Source organism: Hippocampus comes, unplaced genomic scaffold (assembly GCF_001891065.2).
Source record: "Hippocampus comes isolate QL1 unplaced genomic scaffold, H_comes_QL1_v1.1 scaffold156, whole genome shotgun sequence".
NCBI classification, from domain to species: Eukaryota; Metazoa; Chordata; class Actinopteri; order Syngnathiformes; family Syngnathidae; genus Hippocampus; species Hippocampus comes.
This window is the reverse complement of record NW_017805744.1, coordinates 7,688,896-7,703,357: the sequence shown is the minus strand read 5'-3', so window position 1 is coordinate 7,703,357 and position 14,462 is coordinate 7,688,896. Positions and strand designations below refer to the sequence as shown.

Genomic DNA, 14,462 nt, shown 5'->3' with positions numbered 1-14,462 from the left:
CTCCACGATCGTACAATGCGATTGCTCATTTGACTGCGGTTATTTAAAATCTTTTAAAAACCATTTGTGTCTGGCTACGAGAAGAAGGCACGCCGTTTGTTTCCTCATTCTGAAACACCAGTCGCACCGGTTCGTGATGAAGAGGTTGACGGATGAAAAAAAAAACCCTGATCCAATCCGGTTTGTCGAATTGTAGTCACCATAGCCGGTCTTCATTCCCGATGCTGTCTAAACCTTACCGTGCCCTTCAGTTCACATACCATTAAGGCCACCTATAAACTGTCCACAGCAGCGTCACCAACGTTTTGCCCCCACCCCCCACCCCCAGGCCAACAGAAGTAATCCGCGGGCATTTTCTAAAAAAATAAATACATTAAAAAAATTGGTGGCAGCGATGGGACATTGTGATTTTCTCGGAATATCGTACATGTGATCGTTTTAAAACGTGAACACTGGCAGATATTTCTTTAAAAAGTGTTGACTATTATTTATCGGATTCCAAATGATTGTGAAAACTCATTAGCATGCTCACTGTCTTTACGTGAATGCATATCACTCATTATTAATAATAACATATAATTGTCACATTATTAATGGTAATTAGAGGAAATTTCTTTCAGTTGTGCGTGTCAAAATGAGAGCCCTTTGCGCTAATCAATCGGCATGCAAGTAGTTTTCAGTTTCAAAAGGAGTAGTGACCCCTGGTCTATAGTGTCTATCCCCAATAAGTCCATGGGTGAGCTGGAATCTATCCCAGCTGACTTTGAGCAAGTGGTGGGGCACACCCAGGACTGCTTGCCCACAAATCACAGGGCACATGGAAAAAAACAACAGCAATTACTCACAGTCACAACTACGGACACTTTAGAATATTCAATCAATTACTCAAACGTTATTTCTAAAGCACTTTTCATGCATAGCAAAGCAACTCAAAAGTCCATCCATCCATCCATTTTCGGATCCGCTCATCCTCACGAGGATCGCGGGCATGCTGGAGCCTATCCCGGCTGTCTTCCGGCAGTCGGTGGGGGACACCCTGAACTGGTTCACAGACAATCGCAGAGAACATATAGAAGAAAAACCACACCCACACCTTTAAAGTGTTCCATTTACCTGCCATACATGTTTTTGGAATGTGGGAGGAAACTGGAATCCCCAGCGAAAACACACACAAGAAGCACGGGGAGAACATGTAAACACCACACAAGAAGGGCGGAGCTAGAATCGAACCCTGCACCTTTGCACTGTGTGGCGGAGGTGCTAACCAGTCCCCCAACTCAAAAGTTGTTCACTTAATTACAATAATTTAATTGCAAAGTGTGACTTATTTTTTTTAAATCAACCTAAATTCAGGTGAGGAGAGATTCTTCCGTGTTTTTGCCAGCACAATACAATGTTAACTCTGGAACTGATTTTATATTCCAAGTCCCAATTGAACAATGACAAAGTCACCCTGAACAGATCAGCCCTGCACTGCACATGTGATCATGCAATTGGCTATGGACCACTGCCAGACACAGACCATTTATTTTGCTCTGTTTGCAAACGTGTGCGTGTGTGTGTGCGTGTGTGTGTGTGTGTGTGTGTGTGTGTGTGTGTGTGTGTGTGTGTGTGTGTGTGTGTGTGTGTGTGTGTGTGGAGTACAGAGCAATTATTGTAAGGATTATTGTAAAGAATTCAGCAGACAGCTGATCCGTAATCTCGATAAGGGACACAGAGATGTTGATTGACAAACTGCCCAGAGAAAACACACTGAACGAATTAGAAGGCAGCGAAAGTGTGGAAAAAAAACATCGGTCCAAAATTGTATTCATACACAATATCGATGGAAGTACATGAACCCCTGTCTATAACACAAACAAGAGGTGAGAATAGAAGAATATTTATTTAGTGTGTTTTCTGGAGTTTCCACTCTTCTGGAAAGTGGCACTAATTGTCCATTCATCCAAAAAGAACATCAAACTTGCTGTTCTCACTGTATCTGCTCCCATTGGGTTCCATCTTAAGGAAACATGGTATTTCCTTCCACTGCTATGCAGATGACTGTCAGATCTATGTCCCACTGAGCAAAAAAGACACTTTCTCACATGGCAACAAAACACACAGAAGAAAATAGACACAACACAATTTAAGATATTATGACATACCAGTACTCAAGTCCATTTTCTGTAAACCTACATGGCCAATTCAGAAAACCTTTGAGGTTTATTCAACTCAATACTCAACATAAATTGGTGAGGCATTGACTTCCAGATTGGAGGAAAGACAGTTGGATTCTTAGATCATCTCATTTACATGTTACATTTTGGAGAACGGACATATTGTGTGTCAAGCAGCTGACAAGTGACGCGCATTAGACTGAATGGAGTCACTCACCTAGGCATCACACAACTCGTTGTCAGTCTTAACGCAACACTGACATTCTGTTTTTAATACTGTCCCCAAAGTTTTAACCCTGGCCCATTTTCAGTGGACAGCCTTGCTTTACAAACGTGACCTGCCCTGCTGCCCTCACTGCACGGAAGGCCATCTTCCTGTTTTTCTCCCAACAGTTCATAGGATATATGCAGAGCACATGATTGACAAAGAGCGTAGTCAGCACTTGGAAGTAGAGGGCATAGACCCACCCAGACAAATGACACTTACGGTATTTTACTAGAACAAATTATCGTCAAACAACTTAGAAGTACTTGTTATTATCAGAAAAGTTGATTAAATTTCCATGGAGAGAGCATCTTAACACTGTTGATGCACAGCACCTTTGGTGCCCGCGGCGAATGCTCTGGCAATTGTCCCTGAGCCCTTGATAAACGATCATTGAAAAGGAGGGGCGGAAATGGAACATTTTACCAGTTGCTGTAAGCATACATCAGCCAAGCTGAACCTTAAGATAAGATAAGATAAGATAAGATAAGATAAGATATCCTTTATTTGTCCCACACTGGGGAAATTTACAGCCTTCAGCAGCAAGATTGTGGGTACGCGACTCAGGAAGCAATCACGCGGTTGTGGCCATATTTTAACATGTGTCAAGAAGATATTTTTGCATCCCAACTAAATGAGTTTGGTACCTTCCAAGTTTAATTTTGACAGGCTGGCACTCCATCTCATGATGGTATTCACATGCATCAGTGGTGCAATCCTCAGTTTTTAGGTACTGGCATGGGTTGTGTGGTCCTGTCAAATGGCCTCCAAAATCCCATCGAATCGTTGTACTTGAGTTTCATCTTTGGGGTTATGCAATGGCCATGGTGCATCAGTAAAAGTTACAAAGCCGATGTCATCTCAGGGAATGTGTCACCAATTCCTTTAAAAGCCAAACGTCAGCTGTACTAATACGTGCTCTTCAGCAATGGAGGACACACAGTGAAATGTGTTTTCAAAACGATGGGAGTCATATAGTGTGTATTAGAGCAATAAAAATCACAGCAAGAAAAAAACGGTTTATTTTTCCCATTAATGGAAAATTATTGCACATGCTGTATAGCTAAATAAAGCACAACAAAGCAATAAAGCAACAGTTGAAGCATATATGGCTATTTGTAGTACGAAAACAATGTAATCATGTTTACGCTCTTTTTTTAAGAGGAACCCTTTAGAACCAACAGGCACGCAGGAGTGAATCAAATAACCAATCGGCCACAGAGAACAACAGCGAGCAAAAATGACATTGGAGGAGAGTGAGGCGCCATTCACATCCCGTTGACCCATTGTCCAGCTTCCTTTGCGTTTCGCAAGCAGGGCTTCCTCTGGATACAGTGGTCGGATCAAGAAAGACAACACATGCGCACACACACTCGCACGCGCGCACACACACACACACACACACACACACACACACACACACACACACACACACACACACACACACACACATACAGATCTCTACAACCTCCAAACTATCCCAGCTGACTTTGGTCATAAAGTGGGGTACACCCTGGACTGGTCGCTAGCCCACAACCATTCCATCTTTCACTTACACTAATTTAATCTTCAATTAGTCTAACATGACTTCTTTTGGAATATGGGATGAAGACAGAACACACAAAGAAACCTCATGCAAGCATGGGAGGAGCATACATATCAAGGCCATAGACGACATTCAAAAACCGGACCTCAAAACTGTGAGGCATACTCTATACCAGCGTGCTGAACATTTATTTAACACCATATTTGCACAGTGTTACCATGTTAACATGGCTCCCCCCCCCCTTCTTTATGACGCTATTCAGAGCTTTTACATGTGGTGCAAAAAACCTAGTTCACACGATTTAGCACCTATAGACAAAAGGAAGTTCATGAGTGAAGATAATTACCCAAAAAAATCATAAACTGTGAACCATGCCTCACAATTAACCTCGTCTCTTGCATTAACTCTTCAGTAAATAATCCAATTAGCAACAGTAATTTACTTACGGGAAATTTCCAGAAGAGGGCGGTGTAACAGCAGTTTTGCCAACCCTGGCGTAGTTGCTCTTCTCCAAAAGACTGTCAAGGATTTTTTGGTGTTCGCTTTCTAACACATTTAGCCATGGTTCAAATCAAGACAAGCTACAAATATCTACCTAATTGTATTGGCATTATACAAGGTAACGATGTTGATGATGATGATGGTGATTATTACTATTATTCTTAATATTATTATTATTATTATTTTAGAGAGCGGCGTTAAATCGCGATGGTCTTTTTAATTTAGGAGTGACGTCGTCAATCCCGGAGACAGAATCGGTGCATCAAGTAATAAGCTACATTGGCAAAAGGAAACTTTCAGAATAAAAATAAATTCGTACCTGCTCAATTTGTGGGAGCCATCGCTCTCCCTTCACAATTATGCAAAACTACTGCATGCAACTGCCACATCGCCATCTGATGCAGTTCGAATGACAAAAACATTCATATTTTAAATAAAATACTCACATGCTCCAAATGCATAATTTTGTGCAGATTGTGTTTTCCATGTCAAATAATGGGTTTAAAGAGTTTTGCTCTGACCAACCAGAGGACAGAAAAATGCTGAAATCATTGAGGGCCAAATTTCTGGCTTTGTGAGGATGAATTTACAATTTGATGAATTTAATTGACTTAGACTAGCCCCTGATTCTGAAGGCCCTGGGCAGATGAGGCTGACGAGGCCGAACATAATGGCGGATAAAAAAATCAAGTCAAGAGAAACACTGCAGCATGAAGAGAATATAAATTTTTAGAATAAATAAATATAAATTAATGCCATAAATGTTGAATTCAATTAGTTAGAGGTCAGTGCTTTTGTTCGTATTTAGGCCAGCGGAGAAGGCCTTGTTTGCTCCTACGGCTCACCACTCCTATTAATCAAAACTAAAACAAACAACCCATAAAATACACAAAGTAACACGAGAATTAGGAGTCCCTCAACCAGTTTTCCTGTTCCTGACCTCAGTCGAGGTGCAAGTTCTTGTTTTGAAAACTTGGTTAGAATTCAGGAATATGCTTGAGGGCTACTGTTTCCCCTCCATCTATTCTAAGGAATGAGTGGACATTATTTACTTGGACAGACTACTTAGTGTGTTTTAAAACAAAGAAAATGGTGAGCATAGTGGACCTCTTGATGATGTGAAACTGCGTTTAAGCGTTATTTAATTGGTGATTGCGAGTCAACCATTATTTGGAAGTCAAACTTGCAAGTGCCTACTTTATTTTGAAACAACTTACCGGAACCGAAAAAATGTGACCATTGTGGGGTTGTGACAGACGCTCGCGCTGTCAGCAACACAGTGAGCACACCGCTACCGAGCCGGCAGGGAGAAAGAATGTGAACAAGGTGGCTTTATGTTTTAACTGTTGTCCGTTTCTCTGGCGAAAAAAAACCCACAATCAGAGACATCAGTAACATGAGGTTATTTTTTCGGATTTTATTCAATTTTTGTGAGCCTTTTTTTTCCACGCTTTCTCAGAGATGGATTGGAAGCAGCATTGCGAAGAATGAGTGAGTGAGGACGGAGCATCATTTACCTTCACCGGAAATTCATTTTTGATGACACCGTTCGGAAACACTACTCTGAGTGTATGGGAGTATTTTTCGACGAAACGACATTGTTTTTGGGAACAACACCTTGGACATCATGAGCTCTAATGGTAAGTCCATTCCTATACAGTAGGTGAGAGCAGTGGGAAGAACTACTGTAGATCAACAGTAGTCCATGTGATCGTTATAGTTACACCTGAACAGTCATATGCGGCTCAGTACAAGAATCATATCTTTAATTAGCTTAAAATGATCCGTTATTTCACACAGTTGTCTTGAGGTGCCGATTGCTAAACTCATTGTGTTGAAAGGGGTCCCCAATATGTTGGCCCATGTTGGCTACTATGATAAAACTGAATGAATCAAATGGCAAGGTCAGTCACAAAGTTCAGATTTTTTTTCAGGACAACGGGGTGATTCTGCTTCCAGGTGCCTCATTTCTTTTCTTCCTCATTCTCATCTCCATTCACACCCAAAACATGGACTCATACTACAACTCCTCACAGACTCTCATATGCTCATGCAGTGTAAATGGATATTTATCGTGTTGTATATTTTTAAAGGAGCACTTTCACAGATATTCATCCCCCACAGACTTTCAGCTGTCTCCTTCATTTAAAGTTCACCTGTCACTTCTCCATCATGTGGCCATTGGAGGAGCAGGGAGTGCTGCACGTATTCCAGACAGCCTGCTACTGGTCTCGTGGACTTTATGTGATTGTGATTCGGAGCATGACAAAGATGCCCGGAGCACCCTGTTGTACTTATCTTAGACTAACCCGGGGGCTGCCGTGATGTTAAACTGACCTTGTATCAGCTGACTCTGACCCTGATCCCCTGTCAGCTGAATCAGGGCTTTCCTCCCGCAGGGCGGGTGGCTCAGTGGCTGTTGTGCATTTGTACAAGTTGCCCCTTGTTAATTCACGAGGAAGACAGCTGAGATTTGTCACAGGAAACTTAAAAACATCTCATGTGTTGCAAAAGTTCAAAAGCACCAACTGCAGTCCCTTCCAGTCCTGCTTCCACTTCTGATCATGTCACATCAGAGGAACCTGATGTATGACTAGTGTATTGTTGACTGATGCATTATTGCATCAGTCATACACTAGTCTGTCATTTGAAGAACCTTCATCATTCATCCAATTCTCTTAATTCTCATGGTGGTACTTCTTGCATTCCAACAAACTCCCAAGTAGTGTGCATGTCAAATGCCAGCATTTACTTGCATGCTGGTTAAGTTCAAGCTGCAAATGACAACACTTTCATGGTACCTCTTGTCGTACAAGAACTTGCTTCCCAGGTTTTACCTCCACAAATTTTACATCTCGGAAACCTGGAAAAGCTGCAAACAACTACAGCAGATTCGATTGATGATGGGATGCATTATTTTGGAGTGACCGCAGACTAGGGCTGTGTGATTTGGCAAAAAAATAATATCGCGATAGTTTTGTGAGATAACTTGATCAGGATGCAATAACAATTTTACTATGGGCTCAAGGAAAACAAAATTCTAAATTATAATTCCAAAAATGAAATTATTCAAAAATGCAATAATTATTTCAAATTGACAATGAAAATTGCAGAAAACATGAACTGATAATTATTTCGTTATTGGTTTGGTCTATAAAATGTTATAATTGCTTGATCTCTGATTACGTTTATATGCAGTCAACAACCTTTTAAAAACCCTAATTTTAGCAATATTTGTCATGTAAATACCTGAAAAAAACCCCGATATGCTCATATTTTTGATTACTCCTTTTCTCACCTGAAAACTATATTTTGGTCACATAAATGTATGCTTGTCATCACAGATACATTTTCAGGACTACAGTCAGCAGGCAACAAATTATTTCCTCTTTTTTTTAACGTTACACTTGATGGGTGGGCAGGCCCTCCAGCAACCAAAATATTTGTATACAAATCAATATGTTCTATGTGGCTCCGCTAGTGTAATCATGGTGTTCTGATTAATATCATGTTTGTTGCATCTGAATCAAGCAGCAAAATCCACCCGGTTTTGTCCGCCTCAGGGGGCAGCCATTTTGCCACTTGCTGTCGACTGAAAATGACACCATAGTCGCTCAAGGCTCAAGTCACAACCAAACACTCCCGCCACCAAGCAAATCCCGTCATCAGGATGTGAAGGGCTGAAGAATGAGCGCACATAAAACAACGTCAATAACATGTCATGGTTTACTGCTGGCTAAACGCTCCAGGTCTGTGTCAGCGCTGTCACAGCAGGCAGATGGTGGTGGAACATGCATCTGTTGGCATGAACACATCTGAGTGTAACGAAGGACAGATCCTTTCCTCCAGTGAGTCAACATGTGTCCTCCTGTTCCCGCCGGCTTTCTTCTGGCTCATACATGAACAGGCCTGTTAAGGCAAAACGAGTGCATTTTACACTGCATTGGGCATGATTGACCAGAGGCCATCCTCGCACACAGAATTGTTGAACACAGCGCAGTCTGTCTGTCTTCATCCATTGGCCAATCACCTTGAGCACTGGGATTATTGTGTCCAGTGTGCCTGCTTGGCAAACCAAACTGGGCTGTAGATGTCACATATTCTTACTTGAATTTCATACACCCGCAAGTGAGCAAAAGCAAAGGTTTTAAAGGTCAGAATGACATCAGATGGGATAAAACACATGTTGATCAAAACACCGATTATCGAGTTCTGGAACCTGACGGAATCTGCAGGGCCAAACATCACTAACAAAGGTGATTTCTTTGACTTGCCTAGCAGAGCTATAACATCAGAAACAATGATTCCTGTGTACCATAAACATTGACCTCAGTCTCAAGGTTTGAAAAAGTTCAGTAGAAAGCCTAATTACATGACACGTTCAATCATAAACATATAATTGCATTTGGGGGGCAACATGCTCTAGATATAAAAATGACCTAGTTCTGTATATATTGTGAGTCAATAAAAAATGCTAACACGGCTTTTTTGGCAAGAAATGAATATATATAGACAATACATTTGTGGAGCTTTTTACAACAGAATAGCAATAACTTTGTCAAATGTCAAAATCCTTATTTCACATCGTCATGCACTGAATTATCCAATGAGCCATATTAAAGCCGTCTTTGATAAATGACCATTTAATAAAGATGTCAATGTTGTATCATTATCATTTTAAATTAAAGTAAATTAAAAAAAAATGTTACTCAGTTTAGCTCATATTGTTAAGAAACATGATAATTAATACAGGAAATTTATTTCGGTTACTGTCTAGCTTTGGGAAGTGTAGTCAGTTTTTAACTTTTAATATATAGAGGACTGCAGGGAATGTCAAATAGAACTTTGATTCGGCCCTCCAAAATAGAATAATACTGTACTCAACAGGTAAGATAAACAATTGTATGACGTTTCCCCTTTTGTCCATGACCCTGGCCTCTGGTCCGATGCCTGATCATTCACATTGTCAGTGGTGGTGTAACCTTTTGCTCTCCAGTGGCATTGAAGCAGAATGTTAGGAGCGATACTGACTGGGCAGTCATCGCTTTGATGAATGCTCCTCTGCAAGGTCTTGGCTCAGTTCAAGGATGATAACGGCATGGTGAGGTGAGGCTGGAGATTTGATCATTTGCCACTGTCGACCACGGCTTGATCATGAAAATTTCCCTATTACAAAGATTACGTATTCTCAAAGAGACCCACTCAGGTGAATGAACTCTCGTGAGCAACGTGTGTGAATGTTAACCAGATTAAATTCACAGGTCGGCATATTAGTTGACCTTTAATCATGCGACTGTCTCAACACCCGATTTCTATCGGCATCTTGTTTGAATCGAAAGGAGGTTTTGCAAAAAGACGTGCAACAAGAGAGACACAAAGTGTCAGTAAGGATTCATTATTCATTAGAATCATTAGACGGATTAAAGGAACGGCAAGAGGTGTGGTCACCGTTGTGTAACTAAAATCCCAAACTGGTTTTGTGACATTTTGCAAAAAGCTTTAACTACACAACACCAGCCTTTCTCCCTTTCCAAACGGACTCCTTCCAGTCTCGTGTACTCAAATCATATCATTGAATATTATATATTATATCATATACAGCATTATGCCTGCCTTTAAAACAATAAAGATATATATGCAGTTTACATGCATGTATTCATTTCACTTGCACTTTTGCCACACAACCCCACAAGGTCATCAGACTGCTTTTCTTGTGATTGTTATCTCTTCCTTCCCCATCACCAACAATTTCCCAGCATCCCTTGCGGCCGTGCTCCAAGCATACTCTTTGCCGTGACTGTCATGTCCGAGGCAGAAATAGTAGCAGTCTCTTGGTCTCTGGGGATGCTGTCTGCCTCACTGACCAAGGCCCTGTTCTTATCACCTGTCAACTCCAGGCGGGATTCTCCTCGGGCATTTGCCAATGATTTAGTCTGGGATTACACCTGTTGCTGGGCGCCTATCGTGAAAGGAATGACTCACCACCCTGTCACAGGGAAAGGATGGATTGCTCGAATGGGCTGAATGGCAATGAATCCACTTACATAATTGGATAGAATGTCGTAATTCTGTGGTTTCTCAAATCACTGAATATGTGGGCTCTCGTTTTAGCGACAGCACTTTGACATTCCTACGATACAATAGAGCTGGCCGATATATATCTCAAATTGAAGAGAAACGTTTCTATTGTGTCACTTTTCTACAATGTTGTGTATTGTCATTTATCACCTGCAGCCAGCTGCGTGAAACAAAGGTCAGAGGAAGCGTGATTTGATAGGTGAAGCCGCTAGTTTTTGCTCCAGATCACCCGTTCTGTGTTACGGGTCTGGCGTCGGTGATACAGGCTCGGCAGGAAAATATGTTGTGGTATATCGTTGACGCGGGTTTTTGCATTACTATCAAAGTCAGTCAACCATTTCATTGAATTAACTAAGCTAAATCAGGCACATCAGGTGAAATAATTCCAACTGAACCAACCATTCAAGCAATGATGACTTCATTTTTTGGTTGGAACGTTTTCTGTGTGTTGAGAGCTGAGAATATTCCCGACTTGCCTGTTTGTATCGGCAAAATTTCGAAGGTCAATGTTATAAATAAATATCTGCGCATAGAGTAGGATGTGGCACAAGCTACTGTATGTTCCCATTATTGCTTTTTTTAACCTGATGGGATGACTGCTGTTCCTTCTGGTTTTACGCTGAACAATATGCAGTCCTACCTCTCTCTCTCTCTCTCTCTCTCTCTCTCTCTCTCTCTCTCTCTCTCTCTCTCTCTTCCTAACACATACAAAAACATTTACCAGGAAGAGTCATGATTCAATCCAAAGTATCTGATGGAGTAGTGGATTCCATTGGCATGACCAGCATTGTGAGGGGAACAATGAATTAACAGTGTCTAGTCTGTGGGAGACAGAGAGTAGGACGTAATCAAGCTTGCATATTTCCAATGCCCACTCGTTGGATGTGAACAGGAAGGTAAATATCGACAGTCATACAGTCATGCATACATTCTGCCTCCAGTCCATGAGAGTATGCAAAGACATGCCCTACATAGATGCACATAGCATCATCCAGCTCACAGCACACAGGATATGAGGCATGCAAGGCTCTTAGACATCTTAAGTACTGCGAACCCTTCGAGAATCCTCCAGTGAAATGGAATCAGTAGCTCGAGCGCGCCAGCCCATGTGCTGCCACCACTGAAGCAGCAAAGTCCTTCAGTCAGCTATTTAGGTGACAAGCTAGGCCAGATGGTTATCCTGCCATTATACCTCTCCACCCCTGTCGATCCACTCGGATGCTCCTTGAGGAAGATGAAGAGCCAAATGAGCAAGCATGACTGCAGCTGTTGATTCACGTGCTTTTTAGGATGTCCGGGTGTCTTGTGAATACAATGGGACTCTTTTATAATGCACTAGTCGCTGATGGTGTCGTGGTACACTCGCCTGATTTGTGTGCGGGTAGCATGGGATCAGTTCGCACTCAGTGACGGCGTGGATGTGGTTGTGGATTGTTGTTTGTCTCTAGACGTGCCCTGCGACTGACTGACGACCAGCTCGTAGTGTAGTGTGTCAATCGCCCATAGTCAGCTGGGATAGCCTCCAACAACCCCCGCGACCCTCTTCAGGATAAGCACTATTAATGGGGGTGTAACAACAACAAAAAAAAAAAAGATTTGAATCGGAAAATCGGTTTTGATTTAACCACACCAAATGTAATCGTTTTGAAAAGATTCAAGGACAGTTCGATTTGTAAGTGGAATGATTCGATTCAGTTCGACTCAGTGGGATTACGATCTGGTACGGCTCAGTTGGAGTGGGTATGGTTCAATGGACCTTTTGTTGTCATTTTACTTACATTTGAATGACCTTGCCAGTACTGTAAATCTGCAAAGCTATGGCTCTCCGAAAAGACGATTCGATACGTATGTCGATATACAATATTTCAAAGTAGAACGATTCGATTCGGTTGAATTTGATGCACTTGCACATGTATCGTAGTAAACCAACAATTTATTCAAACTTAATTCTTACCTTTAAAACTATTTTTGGTCTGGTTAAAAAAAAATATATATATACTATAATGTTTCAACACTGTGCCCGCTCTCTGTCCACCACAGCGTATCGCCGAGGCTCAATGGGAGGCGAGCCAAGTGGTGGGCCAATTCGGTGTCAACGGTGTCGAGAATTGTGCAAAGGAGAGGTGGTTCGAGTTCAAGAGACCCACTTTCATGTCAAGTGTTTCACCTGCACAGGTAAGACCTGCTCCATGACAACTCGGAGTTAGGAATTTTGCAGCAATTGTAGCTAATTCAAGGCAGACCAGACACCAGAACCAAGAACTGAGTCACGTCCTTACTTTTTCTGCAAACAACCTGCATCGACTGCTTAGAATAGCGGATCTTCTTGCTAATCCATTTTAGTCCCCATGCTGAGTGCTACTATTAGCCCACAGTGAGGATTGGAGCGGATCAGAGTTGCCCTGCGGGGGACTTAGACTGCTACTAAGGTAGCTTGTAATAGTTCAGTCAACTCAGAAGGGATTTCCCCTGTTGTACGCTGCTGTCTAATGACATTGTTGCCCAGCTTTTTCCATGCTACCACTGAGGAAAAGGCCTGCAATAGAGATGTCGCAATGGCATACACATCAGGAATTGTGTTGAATACAATACAATTCAGATTCTTTAGGAACAAGATTAATTGTCCCATAATTGTTTTAAAATAATACATAAACTACAAATATTAGACCGATGTAGCATTAAAAATATAAGCCCACGATATATTAGCACATGATCATCATCATACAGTATGTTGTAAAATTGGAAAGCAGGAAGAAGGCTTCAGATGTCAGAGTAACATGTTATCCCATTGCCTTAAGCGAAATGATTTTGATCTGTGTGCATCAGTTGGAATGCATGAATAATCAAGCGCAGAGAAAATATATTCTCATTTAAGCAGGACAGCATTTGATTCATTAAAATAATGATGCTTGGTCCCCACCCATGATGGTGGAAGGCCTTTTTACTCTTCGTCGTAACAAAATGTACAAAGTGGTGAGAAGCCGTTCAACCAAATGTTAACATTACGCCATAGATAAACAGGTTGTCACCGGTTGCTCGGATGTGTCACATTGAGAGAGCAGACAATACAGTGATTCAGACATTTATCAGGATAAAAAGTTCATATTTACCTTAAGTGCACAAACATTGGAAAGTCAGTCAGTGTTAAGGATCAGTGTCAGTCGTGTGGTTGTCACGATTAAATAATTTTAGAATTGATTAGTCTATCGCACTTGATAACAACCACCACTACAAAAATAATTCATACCACAAAAATCAATAAAACAATACATTAATAACAAAGAGAGTAGAACGCATAAAAACAGTAAAACCAAAAATGAAGCCTGAGTGTGAGTCAAAAGCGAAAGAACAAAAATGAGTTTTCAGATGAATCAACAGTTAAGCAATATCAGATAAGATGGATTGACATTGAACTCGCCAACCTTTTTGAAACTGATTCAATTACTGGTTCGGTCATTGCTTTTCAAACTTAAAACTAATAGAGACTTTGTATTTTGATAGAGCACAAATGATAATCTGTCTGCTTTAGTGAAGCGCGACAGAAATCTGAAAATAATGACCTTTGAGACACTGAAATCAGAAGATTTGGACAATTTTAAGTTAAATAAGGGCTCTCAACAATTACACAATCATTCAAATGGCTTATTTCATATTTTATAATCATTTGATTGTTTATTAGTTGTCGAACAATTGATACATTTTGATACCTCTTGTATTATCGGAGATAACGTTTGGCACCATCACATTTCCGATTTTCGGAGCGCTTTTTACCCCTGCTCGCGCACTGTTTTTTTCACACCATCTGTTCATCCATTTGTTTCTGTCTTGTCTTTGTGTTTGCGCTCATAAATTTGTAAGGGGTGCAGCAAATATAGATGTGTACTCCAGAAAGCATATTGTTCAAATCGTCTCA

The 14,462-nt window shown here is 41.1% G+C and overlaps 1 protein-coding gene across 3 annotated transcripts in view; it reads left to right on the top strand.

The window, feature by feature from the left end:
• The first annotated feature begins 5,734 nt into the window (after positions 1–5,734).
• ablim3 (actin binding LIM protein family, member 3) overlaps positions 5,735–14,462 on the top strand; it is a 41,882-nt gene continuing 33,154 nt past the window's right edge. For all 3 annotated transcript variants that reach the window (XM_019884378.1, XM_019884377.1, XM_019884376.1), the window contains exons 1-2: positions 5,735–6,111; positions 12,590–12,724. In XM_019884378.1, the coding sequence (XP_019739937.1) occupies positions 6,099–6,111; positions 12,590–12,724 (148 nt within the window). In that variant the 5' untranslated portion in view covers positions 5,735–6,098. The remainder of the gene's footprint in view (positions 6,112–12,589; positions 12,725–14,462) is intronic.